We start from the raw sequence: 22664 nt of genomic DNA, 5'->3' as shown, positions 1-22664 counted from the left end.
CAATCTGCTCTAATATAGCCATTCTATATGCTAGTACCAGCCACAGAGTACAAAGAAACATCATTGATTCATTAGTAAAAAACCCTCTGAGTGGACACGGACTCACATAGTAAGGCACAAAGAAGCAGACCAGGCTTTGATAAAAGGCATCCAACAAGGTGATCCAGAAGGTGAGGGGTAGGTATGCCTGAGAATGAAACAGATATCAGGGAGGGAGAAAGATTAATAAGGGCCACGCAGAGTTAAGGAACAATACAAGCTAGTACTTATTTTTGCTTCTCTGGGAGAAACATCTCTTCCTTCATTTGTTCATTCAAAAACAGGTGGGATTTGTAAATAGTGGTGGAAGAATATGGGGCGATATTGAATAAGTTCACAGGTGAAAAAATCCCTGAAGGAACTCTTAAACTTGTGTTGCTTTACTCTTGCATCAACCATAAAGCTACCTCAGATAGGGAGAGTGATACTAACTTTCCATTTCCTATTGATCAGAAAATGCTTTCCATTTCCTATTTCAAAAGCGTCTACAAATTTATCTACTTTTCTCTATCTCTACTACACTCTTCATTCTAATTCACCATCAATCTATAAATGACTGGATAGCCGACTAACTAGCCTCTTTGCCTCCTCTCCTACTCTAATCCAATCTTTTCATAACAGCCAGATGTTTTTAAAAACTATAAATCAGATCATAACATCTTCCAAACTAATCAAAGTGACCTCTTCCAATCACCTTGCACTGCATTTCCAATACAATCTAAGCTCCTTCTCATGGTCTGTAAGGTCCTGCATGATCTGCCCACTGCGTCCCTGCTCTCCAGGGTCACCCCTACAATTCTTATCCTCATTCCCATACTCTCACCACACAAACTTCATTCTGTTCCTCAAACATATCAAATCCATCGTTTTCTGAGTCTTCACCAGTGCTATTTTCTCTACCAGAAATCCTTTGCCTTGAACCTCCCACATGACCAGTTCTTCACTATTCATATCCTAGCTCAAATATCACTTCCTCAGAGAGGCATTCCAGACCAGTCTAAAAGTAATGCCCACTCAATCATTTCCTACCATGGCATCCTTAGGAGTCTCTCACCACTATAAAAAATAATCTTATTTGTTTACACAGTGGTTTTCTGGTCTTCTCAACAGAATACAAGTTTTATAAAGTGGGATTTTGGTTCTTTTAGTCAAATGTTTAAAACAGTACCTGGCACAGAGCAAGTACTTCACAAATATTTGTTGGAGTAATATACTACTCTAACTTATCATGTGCTTATTACCAGAAGCTTATAGAAAGAAACGGAAAGATCAAGGAGAGACACTTGATCAAGTAGTCACAAGTGATTGAAAACCTGTTTTCAATCCAAGAGCCAGCTTGGATTGAACGGTAATGTGTGTGCAGAAGGATTCTGAGGCTGCTCTCAGACCCAGTGGGAAGGGTAGTACATTATAGTTTATCAGTGATATTGGCCAGACAAAACTGGCATCACATGCAGCATATCCCTGAGCTAGCCTTTTATTTTGTCAACATGTCCTTAGTCTCATTACCTTCCAAATGCAAAAAAAGAGGCTAAAATTTCCTTGAAAATATCTAATTGTCTCCTGAAGCTTTATAAATGTACAAATTCTCCATATACTTCTTTCCACTCTTCAAAAGACTACACTTGCAATTTTTACATCTATCCTTTCTTATCTCTTTGTCCTTTGGAAAATCAAACAATGGAGATTCATTGTTTCCAGCCTACTGTTCCCTGTACCTCCTTTTACTATTTCCTCATCGGAAATGATGGGATCTTTCACCTGCCTTTCTTCATCCCAGTGTCCATAAAATCTATGTAGAAGCACAATCCACTGGTGGGAGAGAACACAGCAGAGTCAAAGGGTCAACCAAAATGCCACGGAACAAGAGAGACAATTTGGGAGTAAGTTAAATACAACTTCATGATTCTGGGGAAACAGAGGCTGCTCAAAAAACTTAGAGCAAAAAGTTAAAAAAAAAAGTTTCTCTACACTCACGTGAGTAAAGGGACTACAGGAAGTGGAGAGAGAAGGGTCAAGAGTAAGATAAATGGGAGGCTGAAGGAAATAACTCATGAGATCTCCTGGAAACCAAAAGGCAAAATCGGGACCTGAAGTTAAAGCCAGAAAGGAAGGCTGTGAGGGTGATGAGAGATGGGTAGAGACAACCGCTTCTTGGAAGGGAAGCCTTTGACTGCAGGGGAGAGAGTCTATAACCAGGAGAGTATATTTCATGACACTAGAGACAGGAAATGGCCCAAGCATAAAACAGAATTTGTTTGGAGGCCAAGTTCAAGGAAAGGACAACTCTTTTGGAAGGTCAAGTCAATGAAGTCAATGACCTTTTATCAGTAGCCACATGCTGGAATCTGCCTATTATCATGTATTATACAACTGGCCGGCTCAGTAGAACAATGTGTGCAAAGGATTGATAACAGGGTTGAACAACAGAAAACAATAATCTCAACTCTTCCAAGGATAAGGACAAATTATAATCTTCAGCTTGTACAAATGGGCTTTTAAAACACCAGCTATAAACATTCTGAAGGGCCCTCCCTCACCTCTCATTCTCCCCTGGGTACAGGACAACCTTCATTAATATCAACCACACATTCCTGCATCCTGGCTTTGAACTTTAAGTCAGATTGGACTCATTTAGGAAAACCCCAAGATGCTATTTGATCTTAATGGACAACATGAAAGGATTATAAGGATTTCTTCTCAGGAAGCTGATTGTGTGATTTCTCCTGTGGTGACTCCTTCACATAACCTATGGACATTAAATTACTCTCCCATCTGGAAAGGCAGTTCAAGCCACAGTGAAGTTGGACTAATGAAAATTAACACATCATTTTTAATATGGTGTTTCCCCAAATTTCTGGTTAATCTGGGGGTATAAAATATAACAATATTGAGAGCTAGAATTTGTACACACACTATCTTACTTAATTCTCACACCATCTCTATAAAGAAACTGAAGGGCAGGCAAGTTAAATAACCAACAAAGGTCACACACCACAGAAACAGAATTTAAACTCAGGCTAAACATAACCCATAATTTCTAACGTGCTGATCTGTGTCACCATTTCAAGAACAGCAACAGAAGGCCAACACAGAGATTTCATCTGGTGGATCTCAGTCCTGTCTGCCCAGTCCTTCCACAGAAAACCCTTCTTGCCAAACCTGACCATGTGGTCCAGCCCTAATGAGGAAAGATACACGTCCCAGGCCTAGTCAATGAGAAAACATTCTCAGCACAGTGATAAAACACAGGGAAAGGCCTGGGACTCCACCTTGGCCAGTGAGTTATAACATAACTATAAATGAGGACATTTACAGCTGCTTTAAGAATAATAGCGTTCTGTTACCATTACACCTGGATTTTGCAATATATGAGACAATTAATTTCCCTTTCTCATTAAGCCAACTTGAGCTGGCTCTTTGTCACTTGCAACTGAAACAGTCTTCACTAACAGAATCCTCTTCTCAAGATTAGAGTATCTGACTAGACTGATCCCCCTCAGCAGGTGTCTTTAGGTTACGGGTCCACCTCAGTTCCGTGATCCTGCCAGTGTGCTTGTGAGAGCACTTTGCATTTCTGGCACTAACCGTGGTGTTTGTGTTGGGGGAAACCCAAGGACTAAAGATAGCATCGGTGTTCTTTCTGCAGCAAAGCATTAGCGGTAGACTCCGTGGGCTCAGGAGCCGGGTTCCCCTGCACCACACGCTAAGCCCTGGGACTTGGGAAGATACTTAAGGTGCCTCCCTGTGCCTGGCTTTCCTCACCTACAATGTGGACAATGATAGCATCTATCTTGCAGGGTCATTTTGAGATTAGATTTATGTATGTTATACACTTACAACAGGGCCTGGTATACAGGAGGCATGACATAAATGCTTGTAAGTGCAATCTTAATATTGGTTGTTATCAATTTTGTGAAAGATGAATTAGAAAGAAAAGAGTTGTGACAGCTAACTCAATCGGCAACTGTAATATTCTAAGAGACAGCAGGGCAGTGAGGGAAGGGTGGAAAGGGAGACAGGTATAAGTGACATGTCACTGGTAGACGGGTAGGACCATAACATCAATAAAGTGGAGGCGGGGCATGGTTTTAGGGGGAGGGTGCCATGAAGATCACTCTCCAGGTTTATGTGACAGTGGAACCTGGAGGACTTAACTTTGGCTTTGGAACCAGATTGAGAAGGGGTCTCGCACTGGCTCTGGCATTTTCTAACTGTGACGTTTTTGGAAAAATTCCTTAACCCCTTTGGAGGTTCAGATTCTTCATCTCCGAATGGGAACAACACCAGGTTCTCTCTCAGAGTGTTTTCTGAGATAAATGAGACAGGGATGTTTAGTGGTTTGCACAATAAAGGGCAGAGTGGAGTTTAGTAAATACTAGATATCATTAGCTATAAGGTCTAAACACTGGATTTGCTCTCTTCTAAGTACTTAAGGTCTTTCATAATTTTACCGCTGTTCACCTCGGAAGTGAATAATTTAATATCTGCTGTTAGCAGAAATCTGAAATAACCAGCTGATTTGAATAGTTTTGAATAGTTCTGCATGTACCACAATAGTGGAGCTGGGCTGCCTGAAAAACCCCAACTTTGACAACGGATGTGCATTTTCTAAGCGTCTTGGCTTTAGCACCTACCTCTGATTCCTGGCCACTCTTGTAAAGTTCAGGCAGCTGCACGAGGGTTTCTGCAGACACGTCTTTCTCCAAAACACCATAGATGACGGGAGGGGCAGATGTGAAAAGGAGGTTGAAGAAGATCAAAACCCAATAGTCAGTCATGGATGTTCCTGAAAACCCACAAAAGAACTGGTACCAGAAAAGGAGGTTCACATAGGCCTAGGAACACAAAGAGGAACATTCGCATCTTAGAAACAGCAATGCAAGCGGGACTACACATCCACATGCCACCATTCCCACCTCTGATGGCAACCTCAGTGCCGTTTCCTTACTTACAAAAGGAAGACCACATCTTACTGCGCAGCTTTTATTGGGGTGGGGGAGGGGAGGGAGCAAATGTTCTATTAAATTCAAACACACACACTACATACTGTGTGGTGCTGGCACAGTTCTAAGAGCTTTACAGAGAATTCATTTAATCATCATAACCACTTGGGAATTATTCTTGTCCCCATCCTACAGATGAGGAAACTGAGGCACGGAGGGACTAAGGAACTTGCCCAGAGTTACCTGTCTAATAAGTGGCAGAGCCAGTATTCAACTTGAGATATTTTGGCTCTGAATGAAGAGAACCCAGTCCCATGCCTGGTACGTACCCAGCATACAACACATGTTCATTCTCTTGCTTTTCGGGTTCACAATCATTTTTTAGTGATGAAATGGAACAGTGCCAACAGGATGGCCAACCATCCAGTTTGCTTAGGACTGAGGCATTTTCCAGGAGATGGGACTTTTGCTACCTAAAACGGGACATTTCCAGGCACAGCAGGACAGTCAGCCATCCTGGAGACTAGGGGCATATACTCTGCATTGTTTCCTCCCACATTTTGTCTCAAATAAACTAAGTCCATGATGGCCCAGGAACATTTTAGAGGCCTGCTAGAGAATTCTCACATTGTAAATGTATGCCAGCTATGGCAGAAGGCATCATACTGGGTTTTCATCTGCATCTTCAATGTAACACAAGGAACATCAATTTGGGGACAGTAGCTCCTGTAAAATGGAAGCAAACCTGTTCATTCGCTACTGACAAGTAGTATTAAACATTTCATCATCCTGCTTGTGGCAGCCTTTACAGGGAAGGTCAAAAATTGGATTTTAAATGAACCAGACAGGCTTTAATTGAATTTAAACGCACAGGGAATAGAATATGCTAGCGGGTGGACAAGCCTAGCAATTGGCTGTCAGCAGCTGAAACATAGCACATTCCAGATTATTTCCGTTAAGACAGGAGGGGTGTTCCTGGATGCCCCCAACACATCAATAAGTGAAGTGAGCTTCGTGTAGGACACTTCCTTTTCATCCCGTAAGCAAGCAGGATTGAAAGGTGGGAGGGGGAAAGGGATATATTCTCTGGAGCTACATACCACGTTCTTGTAGAAAAAATAGAGAATCATGTTGGACAGTCGTGTATAACACCAGTGCCCGTGGACAAGAAGGAGCTTGCTGAGATGTTTAAACTGAGAAATGGCAAAGTCACTGGCCATCACAGCCTGCGGAGGCAATGAAGAGAGAATCACCCTGAGCAATCACACATGTCAGAGCAGATCCAGCATGGCAGCCTGACCACCACAGGCTCGTCAGTCAAATGTGTGGTTGAAACCTTACATACAGACCAAAAAAGAAAAAACCCTCAAAAAAAACCACACACACACACACACACACAAAAGAAAGCCCAAACCAAAAAAAACAACAACAACCCATAAACAAACAACTCCAAACAAACAAAACCCTTACAGAAGCCTTAACAGGTTGCCTGAAGTTACTACTCAGCTTTCCGATATGGTTGAATGAAACATGACTTCTCCTTGGTCACTACTCATGATGTAACTTCAGCAAGTGAACTTTCCTATGAAGCAGCTCCCTTAGCAAGAACTGTATGAATTACATGTGCATTCACGTCTCCTCAATGAGGAGAATATCAAAATCGGAGTCATAATTTTATGGAACTTTGTATGTGTCAGGCAAAGAGATACTTGAATTTCTAATCTTTTGTACAGATGTCATCATTTACAATTTTTGGGAAAACCTAAGTCTCACGTCCTACCTTCCTCCCACAACATTTGCTCCCTACACAAAAGCAGTTTTGGGTAAGCTTCTATCTGAATTCTGTGCCTAAAACACTATCTGACACATAGGCATCTGTGCATGCATGCAAATGGGACACTCCCATTCTCTCCTTTTCTCTCTTTTTCCTCTCTCTTTAGGATCTTTAGTTCTCTTATTCAAACCCTTAGTAGTCTTTTTTCAGTTGCAAAAGTCACATTATTGCATAATATGTATACACAGTTATGATCTAGGTTAGTTATATTTTTTAAACTGAACAGGTAAACCATGGAGCTAAAATTACCCAGGAAAAGACCATAATGCCCAGTAAATAATCAATGAATAAATGGATAAACTTCCTGTTTCCTGCTCCTGAGCTAACCAGAGAGGCTCATTCTACCACAGATATTTTACCACAAAGAATGCGACCTTGGGTGGGCAGATCAAGTTCATAGAATTTGGGTGCACAGCATCCACTCACCTGCATGCCTTCCTGACCTGAGATCCCTATCCCAATGTCTGCCACTTGTATCATGCTAACGTCATTGGCACCATCACCTGTATGGGACAGAAGAAAAGGCGAGAAACATATGAGGAGTAAAGAAATGATGCAAATCAATATTGACCACTCAAGCAAACAGACACATCCTTCAAAGTTTACCCCATGTCTTCAAGATGCCTGGAAGCTAGTTAAGCAGAAATTAAAGGTGGCACCCAACTACCATCAGGATGAATTCCAAATTCAGTTCTGCCTTAAAATTTTTCATGCTGTGGCACCTTTCTGGACTGATCTCTCCTTTTTCTATGTCACTCACTCTACTTTCAGTTTTCCAGATATATAACCTGCTTCTTCCAGCCACTGCACATGCTGTTTTTCTATTCTTATAACACTGTCCTCATCACCCCCACCCCACCTTACCGGGTTTAATTGCTCTTGATCTCAGTTTAGATGCTACTTCCTCTGAGAGATCCATCTCATATTCCATTTAGATCAGATGCCCCTTCCTTAGGCTCTACCACCATGCTGTGTATCTCTATTATACCCATCACATGCTATTGTGCTTGCTATAGAGCTCTTGGTCTCCCCAACACACTGGAAGCTTCTTAAGGAGAGCTACTGCCTTTCTGTTGATAATGAATATTTATTGTTCCCAACTACCCACCAACCAGTCACTTGCTTTCTGGTAATAGTATCCTGATTTTCCTTGGGAACTATGAATCTATGTGGCTTGTTAATACAAATCCAAACCCCCAGAGTTAGAATGGACAAATGACCCAAGCTTGGACAGTTAGCATTATCTGTTATTGGCTTCAGTGATTGGTTCAGATAAGGTCACATGATATAACTGACATGTCCATCATCTCTTGCCTCATTATTTCAATAGCCTCTCAACTGGTCTCCTTACTCATGTCTATACACCACTACAATTACTCTTAACACAGGAGACAATGTGATCCTTTTAAACTTAAGGCAGATCGTGTCCTTCTCCTGCTCAAAGTACTCCAATGACTCACTATCTCTTCATATAAAAGCCAAACATTTATAATGATCTCCAAGAATCTACATGGTCTGGCCACCTGCCACCTCTCTGTCCTTCACTAACCTGCAGAAAATTCTTCCCTTCCCTCAAATTTTCTTTGGCCTCAAAGCATGGTCCATGACCTTCATTTCCATCATCTTCGCTGCCAGGAATGTTCTCCCCACAGATTTCCCTCCCATGGCTCACTTATCATTTCCTTTAAGTCTCTCCTCTCATACAATCTTATCAGTGAGACCTCTGAAACACATATTTCAAGTAGCAGCCCCCTCTCACTCCCCTAATGCCCTACATCCCCAAGCTCTGCTTTATTTTTTAATAGTATTTGTCACTCTGTGATATCTTATATATTTATGCTTTTTTGTTTCATTTCATTGGTTACTATATTCCCTCCTACTAGATGTAAGCTCCTTAATAAGAGGTGCTTTGTCAGCTGTACATACTCTTAGATGATCTCCATTGCCAAGAAAAATGGCACATAACAGGCAATCAATAAATATTTGTGAATAGATAAAGCAATTGTTCATGTCCCTGAATTAAACTTTCCTAAGGTAGAGCTAGATTTTTCAGTTCTATGATTCAATACATTACCCTTCTTAATCCAGTTGATTTGGGGTTATAACACGTAACCTAAAGTCTTGACTACTATACTGTCACATTCCTACCACCTGGTTCATAGCAGCAGGTGGTCAAATAGGTGATGGAGAGAAAGGGGAAAGGAGTGGGGGAATGGAAAGAAAGAAGGAAGAAAACGGGGAGGGAAAGCACAGCCGGCCAGAAAGGTAAACAGGCATACAGAAGGAAGGACAGACAGAAGGATCAGTCTTGGTGTGGCAGGAAAGTGAGAAGCACAAGGCGAGGTCCCGTCCCCACTCACCGACGGCCAGGGTCATCACCCGGAGATGGCTGCGCACCAATTTCACCACCTCGCTTTTCTGCAGGGGTGTGGCTCTGCAGCAGACCACAGCTTGGCAGCAAGCAGTCAGCTCCAGGAACTGCCTCTGCAGGCTCTCCTGCAGGGCGAACTCCAGGGTCTTCCCAGTGATAATGAGCCCAGCCCGCAGCCCTGAGTCCCGGGGGGCGGAAGGCTGGTGTAAATCCTCACTTAAAGATGCTTGCTCTGGAGAGACTGGGCTCTTCTTCTGAAGTTCTTTCAAAATTGTGCCCATCAGCACCTCACAGGCATCCTTGAAGCAAGAGGTGAAGACAGTTAGCCTTGGGGCTCTTTGGTGGCCACATCCAGCGAAATCTGTCACTGTCATTCTTTAGCAATTGCTGCACCATGGCAACCCTTGGTACTTTCAAAGACCCAACAGCTCTTCCACAAAGACTTCTGTGTGTATGTGGGAAGCAGTTAAAAGGATGAGGACAGTTCATGTCCAATTCTACAGCTAAAAAATAGTTATGGAATGTCTTTATTTGTGCAAGTTACCTTCTCAAACAGTGAATCTCAAGAACCCTTTGGTCTTATTCTGCCAGTTACTAGCTGCTTGACTTTAGGCAAATCAGGTAACCTCAAGGTTGTCATCTGAGAAATGTAAATGTTGTCTACATCCTAACATCATTGTGAGGAATAAGTGAAAGAATGCATGCAAAGCTCTTAGTGTAAGGCATGACACAGCAGAATTTAAATCAGTAATTATTGTTTTCATATTCTTTATTTAATGCATTCACCCATCCATCCATCCATTCATTCACTAAGTATTTATAGAGGAACTACTGTATGTTAGAAAACATTCTAGGTACTGGGGATATGCCAATGAACACAAAAATCCCTGCCCTCGTGGAATGGATATTCTGGTTGGGGCATTCTTAGTGGTGATCATCACGTCTGGTGCTCATTGCTCCACTCGCCTCACCCACACTAGTTAGGAAGTTCTTCTTTTAAAGCCTTCACAATGCCTAACAGAGGGTCACATTAGACATTCAATCAATATTCACTGAATGAATTCTACTCAAGAAGACTAACAATCAATCTATCCAGAAATTGTGTCAAATGACTGCTAAGCAGAGAACCAAGTGAAATCCAGGAGCAGTGCATTTATAGTTATCAGCTGAGCCTGAAATTGTTAATTCATCAAAGAGCCCCTCACTCAGAGGCCATTGACTCTGATTTCAAATGCTGTTTTATCAAGCATTTCTCAACCCGCAACAACATGAGATGGGTAGGGAGGAAGGAGATACGGCTATGTAGGCAGGACACAACAAGGACTTAATAACTGCATGACCTATAAACGAGAGATTCCACTTTACAATGGAGCTACCTGGCAACCTTTACCTCTGGAACAGATCTGATCCTAATACTACGAACAGTCTTTGTAGCCTTCACAGGCTCACAGTGTACAGAATGCAGCCTGAGTGGATGCCCTCCAAAATACGGACCTAAGTTTTCTGTAGTTTTATGATTCTAGATTGATTACATAGATGGTATTATCCTCTTATTTGCATATGTATGTGTTTAGTTTATAAATTAACTGTGCTTTTTCACACCTACATGTAGTTGATCTTCATTATTTGTGGGATTAGCGATTTCACCTATTTGCTGAAATTTGTCTGAAATCCTACATTGAATACTCATGCTGCTTTTGCAGCCATTTGTGGCCATGGACAGAATGACAATAAATGAGTCAAGAGTTGTGCACCTGTCCAGTGAAAGCTGAGCAAGGTGACATTCTGCCTTCTTACTATGTCAGCTCCCACACTGTAAACAAGTGTCCTTTTCATTATCTGTTAGGTGACATATTTTTTTTTTTTTTGCATTTTGGGTGCTTTTTCTTGGTGACTTCACGGTTCAAAATGTTCCCCAGGTATAGTGCTGAAGTGCTGTCTAGTGTTCTTATGCAAGATAAAGCTATGAGGTGCCTCACGGAGAAAATATGTGTGTCAGATAAGGTTTATTCAGGCATGAGTCATAGTGCTGTTCAGTGTTAATGAATCAAACATGTGTGCATGTATGTGTGTATGGGTGTGTATAATAAGGTGTCTGTAAACAGAAACACACATGAAACAAGGTTATATATTGATTGGTTGACCAAATAGTTGTGACCAGAGGGTCCCAGGAACCTAATCCTGTATTTCCCTTAGGGGTAATGGATCAGTATTTGCTAACTCAGTATTTTTGACAACTTTATATAACTTAACTCAATGAATAATGAGAATCAACTGTATGTAAATATATACAGACAGGTTAATACAGATTATGTGATATGTAATATACTATAGAAAGCATACTTGCAAGTAATCAGCTATAGGTACTTAGGCAAATCATCAGGACGTTTTCAAATTTCAAGCTATAAAACAGGAATACTGTAATTTTATCTGCTTTACTTGTTATAAATATCAATGATATTATGTATGAAAAAGCCTTTTATAGACTAATAAACATGAAAATAATAAGTTGCTATCTCAGGAGAATATTTAAAATGAAATTATAAAACTAAAACTTAAAAAACTAAATGATGAACCCTGAAAGGCCTTTAAATATCACAGTACAGTAAATAATCTAGGAAATAATTAAAACATAAAAGCAAAAAAACTTTTATGAGAATGGGAACTTTGTACAGTTTATAAGTGGCTACATTTACTATAATCCAATTTACAAAGTTAGGACCAAAAGTTGATGAGATTTTTAACATTGAGTACTGCACTGTAGAATGAGCAGACATTCCATTAGTTGCCAGAGGCTTATTTAGAATGTCACAGGAGCAATTCCTCCCCTGAATGACAAATTGGGCTCCATGATCTTCAATTCCTTTTACTCCTAGCATCTCCAGAGGGGTGTAGAGTGGAGAAAAGAGGAAATAATACCAGTGATTGAGCCCCTATGATGTGTTTGGCATTTTATATGCATGGACTAAAATCATCATAAAACTAATTAAGTTTACTGTGTTCTGTTTAGTTATTCTCCCTGTGCTTTTCGATAGCAAAAGAAATAAAATAATCTTTTGAACTTAGAACACTCCACAGCTGATACACTGTGAAGATTTCTTGGATTGGTAGTGTAAATGCTTTTACCATAAATTGTGTATTTACAAATAAATGTCAAAATGCTAAAAATTCTACTGCTCATAAAATGCCAAAATTAAACACCAAAAATTGATTATTTTCCCTTTTTAAGATTCATAGAACCCCTTGCCTCTGCCAGGCAAAATATTAAACAATTTACATTTTCGCATTTAAAGTCTACATCGACCATATGAAACAGACATTACACTCACTTTACAGGCAAGGGAAAGGCTCAGGAAGGTAACTCCCCAAGGTCACATACCTGGTCACTGGCAGGCCAAGTATTTGAACCTGGATCTTATCAGCCTTAGAGCACATCCAATTTAGTGATTACAATGACTAAGCATTTCTTGTGCTCAGCCTCTGGCTGACACTGGGAGCTGGCTGGTGATTGTGGTTAGGGTCCCTGGGCCACTATCAACTGCCGAAGAGAACTTACTTTGTGTTGACTATGGAAAATTTTATTTCCTCTAAGTGTACAGTCTCGTTGGGTATGGACTGAGGCCTGATCATAGAAACATGGCTAACAAACATGGCCGCCGGTGACCGAGTCCTAGATGTGACCAGGTGAGAAGCTCCGGGGTCTGAAAGTCAGGGGGCCTTGACAGAATGGATGTCAGTGATTCAGTCTGACTACGGAGGAAGGAGTGAGGAAGGTTTCCCAAGCGAATTACACAATATGCAGAAACCTTAGAATATCACTATGATAGGAACTTTCTGAAAAAAATAAAACAATTGTTTACTGATTAGAACGTGTGTGTTAGAGATTAGGTGGGAAGGGAGGGGTTAGAAAAAACAGTTGGGTCCAAACCTCTAAGTTCCTTTTCCTTACAAAAAAAATCCCCTTCATCCCTGCTTAAAGAGTTTGTCCAACTTTTGGAATTCTCAGTAGCACTGTACAAGAATTACCACCAGAGGGCATGCTTACCCTGAGAGTCTATTTTTAGAATTACTATGAAAATATGAATTTATTCACCCGATTCCAATAGAAATCATCACTTCCTCTCAACTTGAAAGGGAGGTAGATTCCTGTCCTAGAGCTTGATATATTCTGTCATTATGGGCTAATCTTGTCAAATCCCTGGTAAGCCACCCAATAAGAGAAGGGAGAGGGGGGAATAAAAAAGAAACTTCCTTTTCATACCTTTACTCAGCAATGGCTCCTCTGAACCATTCTGACATCTCACCAAACCTTTAGAAGAACTATGGTACCCTCCCCCAAGCATGAGCTAGGCTGCTGCATAGAATAATTATCAAGGAGCTAATGGTTATCAGTTTTTCTTCCTCCTCACATTCATCAAATCACAAATGCTCCACTGGCTTTGAAAAAAGACCAGTTTAAATCTCATGATTCATACTTTACTCTGGGTATTGAGGATAAAGAGCTTGTCATCTGGCTCCAGCAGTTTGCACGCGTAGGCGATGTTGACAGCTGTCTCCTGCTTGTCCCCTGTCAGCATCCAGATCTTGATGCCAGCTTTGTGAAGGGCATCTATAGACTCGGGGACTCCCTCCTGCAGACGGTCTTCAATGCCAGTGGCACCTACAAATTCACCAAAGTGCAACAGGGCTTGTAAGAAACTCAGCCAGCTGAGGCTCACTGAGGCTATAACTGAGCCCTATCTATAAGTCAACCCAATCTTGCTCCAGTAACTTCCAGGGATCCAAAGGAAATGTGAAGACTCAGACCAAAATCACATACAAAGTAACATTTTCAGAAGGAAGCCTTAAGAATCAATAAGTTTATCAAACTTACTTATTCTCTCTCTGGCTAGCTTTCTTTTCTATAAATTGAGGGGGCACTGCTTGGTTACTTATCTAACCTTACTCTATAATTTTATAATTCTACTAAAGGCCCAGTGCACGAAATTCATACACTGGTGGTGGTGTGTGTGTGTGTGGGGGGGGGGTGTCTCTCAGCCCAGCCTGTGCCCTCTCGCAGTCTGGGAGCACTCAGGGGATGTCCAACTGATGGCTTAGGCCCATGGGGAGTGGGTCTAAACTGTCGGTCAGACATCCTTAGCACTACCACGGAGGCAGGAGAGGTTCCCACTACTGCTGCTGTGCTTGCCAGCCGTGAGCCCAGCTTCTGGCTGAGCAGCACTCCCCCTGTGGGAGTGCACTGACCATCAGGGGGCAGCTCCTGCATTGAGTGTCTGCAACCGGTCATTCTGCCATTCAGTCAATTTGCATATTAGCATTTTATTATATAGGATGATACTCCCAAAGGTAAGAGCAGAATTTTAAAGAATGCTCTTGTCAATAAGACAAAACACCTATTTTCAATGCTCTTTCCTAGTGTAAGTCCACAGTTCCCTTTTCTGAAATACGGCCAGATAAGTATTGGAATTAAAAACTTTTGCAGATTTAAAAAAGATAATATGGTGCATATATATTTTGTAATATATGGTCATCTAGCATATTAATATTTCTGCAGCATAACATACACATGGTCACACTAATTAGGATAATAAAGACTTATAAACACTCTTATCAAATCAGGCCTGATTTTGCTGCCCAGTGAGTTCTGGCCCACAGAGTATCTTAGAGTTTGGAATTTCAGATGAGGAAATGTCAACCCAGAGTACTCACTGTGTCACTGAGAAAGGACTTAGCAGTGGGCATCATTATCCTATTGGCCAGGGGCTAAGAGAGAGCATTGCTTTTCTCTGAACCAGAGGAATGGGGCCCAGAGGTTGGTCCCTTGGGATATTAGTGGTTATACTGGAAACCAGATCTCTAGGTCTAAGGCAGTGGTTTCCAACCTTGTCCCCTCTTAGAATTACTTGGGGAGCTTTTAAAAATTCAAATGTCCAGGCCACACATCAGAGCAATTGAATTAGAATCCCAGACACCAGCATTTTTTAAAGTGCTCCGGAAGATTTCAGGATACAGTTCAAGCTGACACAAGGGGTGTCAGTGTGCAACCTTTGGTGGAAATCAGGAAGTCAGAGAAATACATTTCATTAGCCCAGCATTCAGGTCAAGAATAAAGAACATGGGCCCTAGAACAAAACCCATACAGGTGGGCCAGAGCGTCTCCCTAGCTTTGTCAGTTACGAGCATGTGGCTTTGGACACGTCACTGACTGCTCTGTGCTCCAAGTTCCTTCTAAATAAAATGAGGATTTGTTGTGCAGATTCAAAAAGGCAGCACATATTAAGTAAGGTATACAGTGCCTGGCAAGACACTTCAGCTTTCTTCCCTGGAACTAGGATGTTTACATGATTTGTGCTCTATGTTCCAAGTTGGGTTTTTAAATGACCTCCTTAAGAAAGACCACCCCGATTCGACCACCAATAAAGTCTATTTCACTGCAGTGGGGGACGGAATAGAAGGGATTGGAAGTTGGGTAGATATGAGACGGCATAGGGTGGGCAGACCACATTTATCTATTAGATCAAAGTGGGGTGGGGGGGCCACTGGTGAATAACTTAGAAATGTCAACTGTGTTCCAAACTCCTGCATTCAGAAAATACAACATAATCTCCCTACCAAGTAAAGTCAGTTTGTTCTCCAACCTCATGGCAGATTCAAGCAGTAATTCTTCCCTGTTGTCAATGCTGGTTTCAGCTAAAAAATGATTCCTCAGCCACTCTTCATATTCAGTGTCACTCATGACCTATGGGGGGAAGAAACAAGTTATAAGGCAGTCATGTGACAATCTTGCCAGGACCGATTCCCGGAGAAATAGCAAGCCATCAACTTATTTTAGGTATTCCTCTCTGGGCATACTTGTACCGGGCCCATACCCTCATCAGACACTTCCCGAATTCTATGATCAGCCTAGTGTAACACTGACGATGAATGGAGATATACCAGCTGTGGGCAAACTACGGCCCGCAGGCCGGATCCGGCCCGTTTGAAATGAATAAAACTATTGAAAAAAAAGACCGTACCCTTTTATGTAGTGGTGTTTACTTTGAATTTATATTAGTTCACACAAACACTCCATCCATGCTTTTGTTCCGGCCCTCCGGTCCAGTCTAAGAACCCATTGTGGCCCTCGAGTCAAAAAGTTTGCCCACCCCTGAGCTATACTATAGCTCAGTATCTCTGGACCATACATGAGGAAACTGGATTAATCTATTCAGTTAAACCAGAGAGTATGCACTTGGGAGAAGTCTCCACTTATTTAAGTTCAGATGATTCCAATGGTGTAGTAGTAGCTTGAGGAAGTATGAAGTCAGCGGCAACTCTGATGTCTTTTGATGGTTGGTTTATGGGGTTAGTTATTTGTAAACATAAAAAGAGAGAACAGACCATGCTGGTAAAGCAAGGAAGTCATGTTCCAAATAAAAATTAAGAGGAATTCCTTGAGAAGGAATGAATGATGCATTTTCCTTCATCTTCAGGTGGTTCTCAACCTTCCTAATGCCGCGACCCTTTAATACAGTTCCTCATGTTGTGGTGACCCCCAACCATAAAATTATTTTCGTTGCTACTTCATAACTGTAATTTTGCTACTGTTATGAATCGTAATGTAAATATCTGATATGCTATATGTGTTTTCCGATGGTCGCGACCCACAGGTTGAGAACCACAGCGAGGGAGAAATCTACATTGAAGTTCTTATAAAGCAGCTGGAGTAGAGGGGGTGAGGCACTGTCTATCTAGTCACACACAGCTGTAAGAATGGAGAGTTCAAGATCAAAAGGGACCCTCTGCCTTTTCCATGAAATGATCCTGCCCCTGATACAAATGTAGCCCAGTGGATGTCAACTCTCTCTCTTTTGTTTAATCCTCACCTGAGGAGATGTTTTTATTGATTTTTAGAAAGTTGGAGAGAGAGAGAGAGAGAGAAAGAGAGAAAGAGAGAAAGAGAGAGCGAGAGAGAGAGAGAGAGAGAGAGAGAGAGAGAGAAGAGAGAAGAGAGAGAAACATTGGTCGGCTGCCTCCTGTACACGCCCCAACCAGGGATGGAACCCAAAACCCAGGTGTGAGCCCTGACCTGGAATCAAACCTGCAACCTCTGGTGCACGGGATGATGCTCCAACCGACTGAGCCATCTGGTGAGGGCCGTCAGGTTCTCTTAAATCAAATTACCTGGGAGGCAAGAGTGAGTCGTGTGCTAAGCAGCCTCACCTTTTTCGCTATACATAAAGTGCGTAGGCCTCGTTTGGCATAGTCATCCAAGTGTTTCTGGGTTTTCTCCCTTATTATCATCTGTTGTTTTGCCAGACTTGCTCCATCTGAAATAATTAGCAAAACACAAGGGTTCCCATCAGGCGGCCCAATTACATATTTTTTAAAATGATAGCTTAACCTACAACAAACGGCCTCGTCGTTCTGTACATTTATAAAAGGGAACCCCAGAATTCATCCTCCCGTTGCTCCCATTCTCCCTGGGGAGAGGAAAGTACCAAGAACTGAATACCAACCCTGTTCCCACACCATCAATAACAACAGTGACAATAACTATAACAATGCTATTAGTCCCTCATCAAGCATTTACAGTTTGCTCGCACTGGGAAAAGGCTGTACATGTATGGTATACAGTACAATGTCAAACCTCTGAGGAGCCTATGAAGAAGGTACTATAATCCCCATTTACTGAAGACTCAGACACAGAAGTCAGGTAACTTATCAAGACATGGCTAATGACAGCGGCCACATTTGAACCCAGGTCTGGGTAGCCCCCAAACTTAGATGCTTTCTCACCCAATCCTACTGAGCCTTCCCTACTTTGCCAAGTATGACTGATCCCCACATGTCTGCCTGTTTGTTTTCATCAACCACTGAGAGTGGCCTTTTCATCTCTGAGCCCTTCATCTCACCACCCTCAGTCCTGTATGAACCCACCTGGGGAAGCCACGGACAGCAATTCCATGATTACAGAATCAGCACCCTTCGTATACACCACAACTTGGTGGGAAAGGGGGTGCCGGACCACAACGGACATTCTTTTTCTTACTGAGTCGAAGGGCAGGATGTGTAGGAGTTGAAATGTTAATGGTCCCAGAGCAGCGAAGTCCACCATGACCTGCTCTGGTGTCCGGGACTGCAAAGTGCATTGGTAAGCCCTGGCGGCATACACCAAGGCCGCCTCATCTGGGCTCTCCGCCTCATAACACAGACTGGAGGTCAAGGGCTGTTCAGGGAGGGCGTCCACCTTGCCGTTGGCGATGCCTGCATCACCGTTTTGTTTCTCTCTTTCTGGAGGGCAAGCAGAGCTCCCGGGGCCCTGTGGGCTCCCCGCTGTCTGGGAGACCTCTCCTTCCGCAGGTGAGGCCGGTTTCACCCGGCTGAAGAGGGACAGCCTGCTCACGAAGGCGCTCGGGGCCCCAGGAGATGGCTCCTTCCCACTGGCGAGAGATGGTGAACTTGATCTTCGGACAGACAGTCTCTGGAAAAGGTTTTTAATCTCTTCCAAAGACTTAATGGGCATTCCACTTAGTGAAGAGAGTCGGATCTAGGAAGGAATTTGGGAAGGTCTCAATAATGCAGTCAAAAGTGAACTCTGAAGTCAAACTTGGCGGGGAGGGGGAATAATGAGATACAAAGAGTTACCACTCCCTTAAATAGATAGCAACTGGCCTCATGCTTACAACTGCCACAGAGAACATCAGTAAAAATAAAGAGAGCCATACTGAAAAAGATGTGCTAATGTTGATGGCATTATGAACTTCTACAACCATTCAGGATGAAATCTGACAAATAGCAAAAGACATAAAATGCTAATATTGCCAGCAGTGTGTGTACTTATTAGCAATTTTTTCCTAATGAGCTAATTTAAAAGATAGAAAAACCCATAATCTTTATTGTATGCATCCTAGCAATAACAATTTAAAGCTTGTAAGCAAATTAAGTATTCAATAATACCAGTGGCATATTCAATCGTGAAGAGCAATTAATTGGTTCCTAAAATTTTCTCCTTCAGAAATGCCCAAGGAATTAAAAAGTTTCTTCTAAAGATTATTAGTTTTATGATAGTTTGAGGGACTCATGATGGTCAATTTTTCAATCACACATGAGGTTTGTGTATTCCACAAGAATTCTGATTAGCTCCTTTTTTACTGCCTTCCTATCACTACCTTGAAATATCATGAAACTTAGGCTCCTATATACCTATATTTTATTTTCAGCCATAGAATATTATATTCTTTGGAGATAAGGTATCAATATTTCTTAAGCAGAAAACACTAAAAGATGTCTGCTTTGGAAATAGATGTATATAAAGTATCGTGTTGGGCGAAAACAGAACACTCCACAATTTATTCTCTAATTACATAATCACTTTTCAAAGGGCAACTTTCTAGTTGAAATCTTATAAAAATAGAGTGTCTGAGCAAACGAAAGCTTAATTGGAAGTGAATTATTTTTATGTTAAACTTGACCACCTCTGAAGTTGCCAAAAGAAAATGATCTGATGGAAAATTAAAATTTAATTGGGTTGTGCTGCAAATTGAATTTTAAGTGGATGTGTGCAAAAGGGGAGATAGTGATACACAAGGAAGCCAGCACAGCAAGTGGTGAATCACCAGTCTCTAAAATGAGTTTTTCTTTTTAACTGAAAATGCATTTTCCATGAATTCTAAGCTACAAGTAGACATTAGAAATCCAGCTTTTGTGGGAACTGCAAAACCTTGGTGTATTATAGATGTATTTCAGATAGATTGATTTAAAGCTAACTCAACTGGTACATGAAAAAGGTACATTCTCATGGAACATGATAATAAATCTAATACTTTGTATCTTGTTTGATACAGTGTATACTATGATGAGAGTCTCCGAAGCCTCAAAAAAAGCTTCAATTTGGTAAAAAGAAAAAACAACAACAACAAAAAAAAACTAAAGCAAAATGAACAGAGCCACATTCCACAAGAATCGCTTTCTTCAGCTACCCTCCTAGAAGCAAAATATATAGTAGCCCTGGGCCATACTTCTTGGGTTCAAATCCCAACTTCCCCACAAAACCATCCTGTTACTGGGCAAGTTACTTAACCCCAACTGTAAGACAGAAAATTACAGTGGAGTAATAGCACTTAAAATCATTTAGAACATTGTAAGTTTGCAGAGCTTGTAATCATTGTAATCATTGCAGAGCACTGATTAACTGCTGGATAAATGTTAAGATGGTATTATTAGCGGCTATTATTATTATTACTAGAGGCCCGGTGCACAAAAATTTGTGCACTCGGGGGGGAGGGGGTTCCTTAGCCGGGCCTGTGCCCTCTCGTAGTCTGGGACCCCTCGGGAGATAACGACCTGCTGGCTTAGGCCCGCTCCCAGGTGGCAGAGGGCAGGCCCAAGCCCTAGGTGCAGCCCCTGGTCGGGCTCAGAGCAGGGCCGATTGGGAAGTTGGGGCACTGCCCCCTGTCATGCACAGAGCAGGGTGGATTGGGAGGTTGCGATGCCACCCTCAGTCACGCTCAGGGTAGGGCCGATTGGGGGGGTGGGGCACTGCCCTGTCACATTCAAGGCAGGATCGATGGGGAGGTTGCGGCGCCATCCCCTGTCACGCACAGAGCAGGGCCAATCAGGGGGTTGGGGTGCTGCCCCCTGTCACGCACAGAGCAGGGCCCATCAGAGGGGTTGGGGCTCCGTACCCTGTCACGCACAGAGCAAGGTCAATCAGGGGGTTGGGGAGCTCCCCCCTGTGATGCACAGAGCAGGGCCCATCAGGGGGTTGGGGAGCTCCCCCCTGTCATGCACAGAGCAGGGCGGATCAGGGGGTTGGGGCGCCACCCTCTATCATCCACAGAGTAGGGCCGATCAGGGGGTTGGGGCGCTGCCACTGTCACACTCAGGGCAGGGCCAATGGGGAGGTTATTGTTCTACCTCATCATACACAGAGCAGGGCCCGTGGGGTGGGGGGGTTGGGGCGCTGCACCCTGTCACACACAGAGCAGGGCGGATAAGGAGGTTGTGGCCCTGCCCCCTGTCACACACAGAGCTGCAGGGTGATCAGGGGGTTTGGACGCTGCCCCCTGTCACGGTGATCCCGGTGCCGGGAGACCTCTCAGCTCCACTGATCCCGGTGCTGGGAGGCATATTACCCTTTTACTATATAGAATAGAGGCCTGGTGCATGGGTGGGGGCAGGCTGGTTTGCCCTGAAGGGTGTCCTAGATCAGGGTGGGGGTTCCCACTGGGGTGCCTGGCCAGCCTGGGTGAGGGGATTTTGGCTGTTTGCAGCTGGTCACACACCATTCAGGGTAGGGGTCCCCACTGAGGTGCCTGGCCAGTCTGGGTGAGGGGCTGAGGGCTGCTTTCAGGCTGGCGGGTGACTGAAGCTCCCAACTGCTCCTTTTTTTCTTTTTTCTTTTTTTTTATTCTGGGCCAGCTTTAACTGTGACTCCAGCTCTGAGGCCTCTGCTGCTGAAAGCAGGTATCTGGTTTGTTTGGGTTCTACAATTGAAACACTGTTTCAACTCCAGCTCTGAGATCCCGGCTGGCTGAAAGCAGGTTTCTGGGGTTTTGTTTAGCTTCTATATTTGTAACAATGTTTCAAACTGCAAGCTCAGAGGCTGGCAAGACAGCCGGGGAACGTTGGTTTCCTCCGTCACTGAAGCAAGGAAACCTCATGTTAGCTTCAAGCTACCTGGCTGCCGGCCACCATCTTGACTGGCAGTTAATTTGCATATCGCCCATATTAGCCAATGGGAAGGGTAGCAGATGTACAGCTAATTACCATGTTTCTCTTTTATTAGATAGGATTATTATCCACATAACAAGACCAGTACAGGTACATTTAAATCCAAAGTTCTCTTCTGGAAGGTGACCTTTGTTTGCATTAGAGACCTTACCTTTTGTCGTGGTTGGTTAGGAGCAGAAACCACTACTGTGTTGCAAATTGCCAAAGCAATAAAGAAGTCAATGATGTACAAACTCTCCTGTGGTGGGTCTGGGAGAGTCTCATCCACTGGGCCAAAGAGCTGAGGTGTAATCTGACTAAATTTGTCCAAAAGCCTGGTGTCTGGCACCACATCTGTTTCCTGGAGATCCAATAAGACAAAGTGTTATTATAACAAATGTCTAAAAAGGAGAGTTTTAAATCTAAATGCGAAGTAGCTTTTATAACCACAACATATGAATCATGACACAGTAAACTTTACTCTTCTAAAAAAATATTTAATCTACATGTTATTTCCTAATAACATTCCACGAGGCATGCCTGAGGGTTCCGACAAGAGATTTCAGATCATCACAATTATATGGCAACTCTACTCTGCGCCCTCCTCTTAAAAACTTTTTGTACAAATTGGCTCTAACAAGTTGTTATTGAAAAAAATACCCCATTTTGTTTAACACAGTACTCCTCACGCTTATTTAGGAGTGCTAGTTCTAGTAAAGAACACTATAGTAGAAATCTGTTTATAATCCAGTAACATACAATCAACTGCCTTAGGAATTTT

At 42.6% G+C, this 22664-nt stretch overlaps 1 protein-coding gene across 5 annotated transcripts in view; it reads right to left on the bottom strand.

Annotated features, from left to right (window-relative positions):
* ATP10D (ATPase, class V, type 10D) overlaps positions 1–22664 on the bottom strand; it is a 75695-nt gene that overhangs the window by 9469 nt on the left and 43562 nt on the right. For all 5 annotated transcript variants that reach the window (XM_006759251.1, XM_006759250.1, XM_006759249.1 and 2 more), the window contains 10 exons: positions 22056–22244; positions 18110–18719; positions 17393–17499; positions 15803–15929; positions 13666–13850; positions 9180–9489; positions 7246–7322; positions 6086–6211; positions 4677–4877; positions 107–187 (listed from right to left, as the gene is read on the bottom strand). In XM_006759251.1, the coding sequence (XP_006759314.1) occupies positions 107–187; positions 4677–4877; positions 6086–6211; positions 7246–7322; positions 9180–9489; positions 13666–13850; positions 15803–15929; positions 17393–17499; positions 18110–18719; positions 22056–22244 (2013 nt within the window). The remainder of the gene's footprint in view (positions 1–106; positions 188–4676; positions 4878–6085; positions 6212–7245; positions 7323–9179; positions 9490–13665; positions 13851–15802; positions 15930–17392; positions 17500–18109; positions 18720–22055; positions 22245–22664) is intronic.

Source organism: Myotis davidii, unplaced genomic scaffold (genome assembly GCF_000327345.1).
Source record: "Myotis davidii unplaced genomic scaffold, ASM32734v1 scaffold455, whole genome shotgun sequence".
In the NCBI taxonomy this organism is placed as follows: Eukaryota; Metazoa; Chordata; class Mammalia; order Chiroptera; family Vespertilionidae; genus Myotis; species Myotis davidii.
Note: the sequence above shows the minus strand (reverse complement) of the source record. Positions and strands in the feature narration are given on the sequence as shown.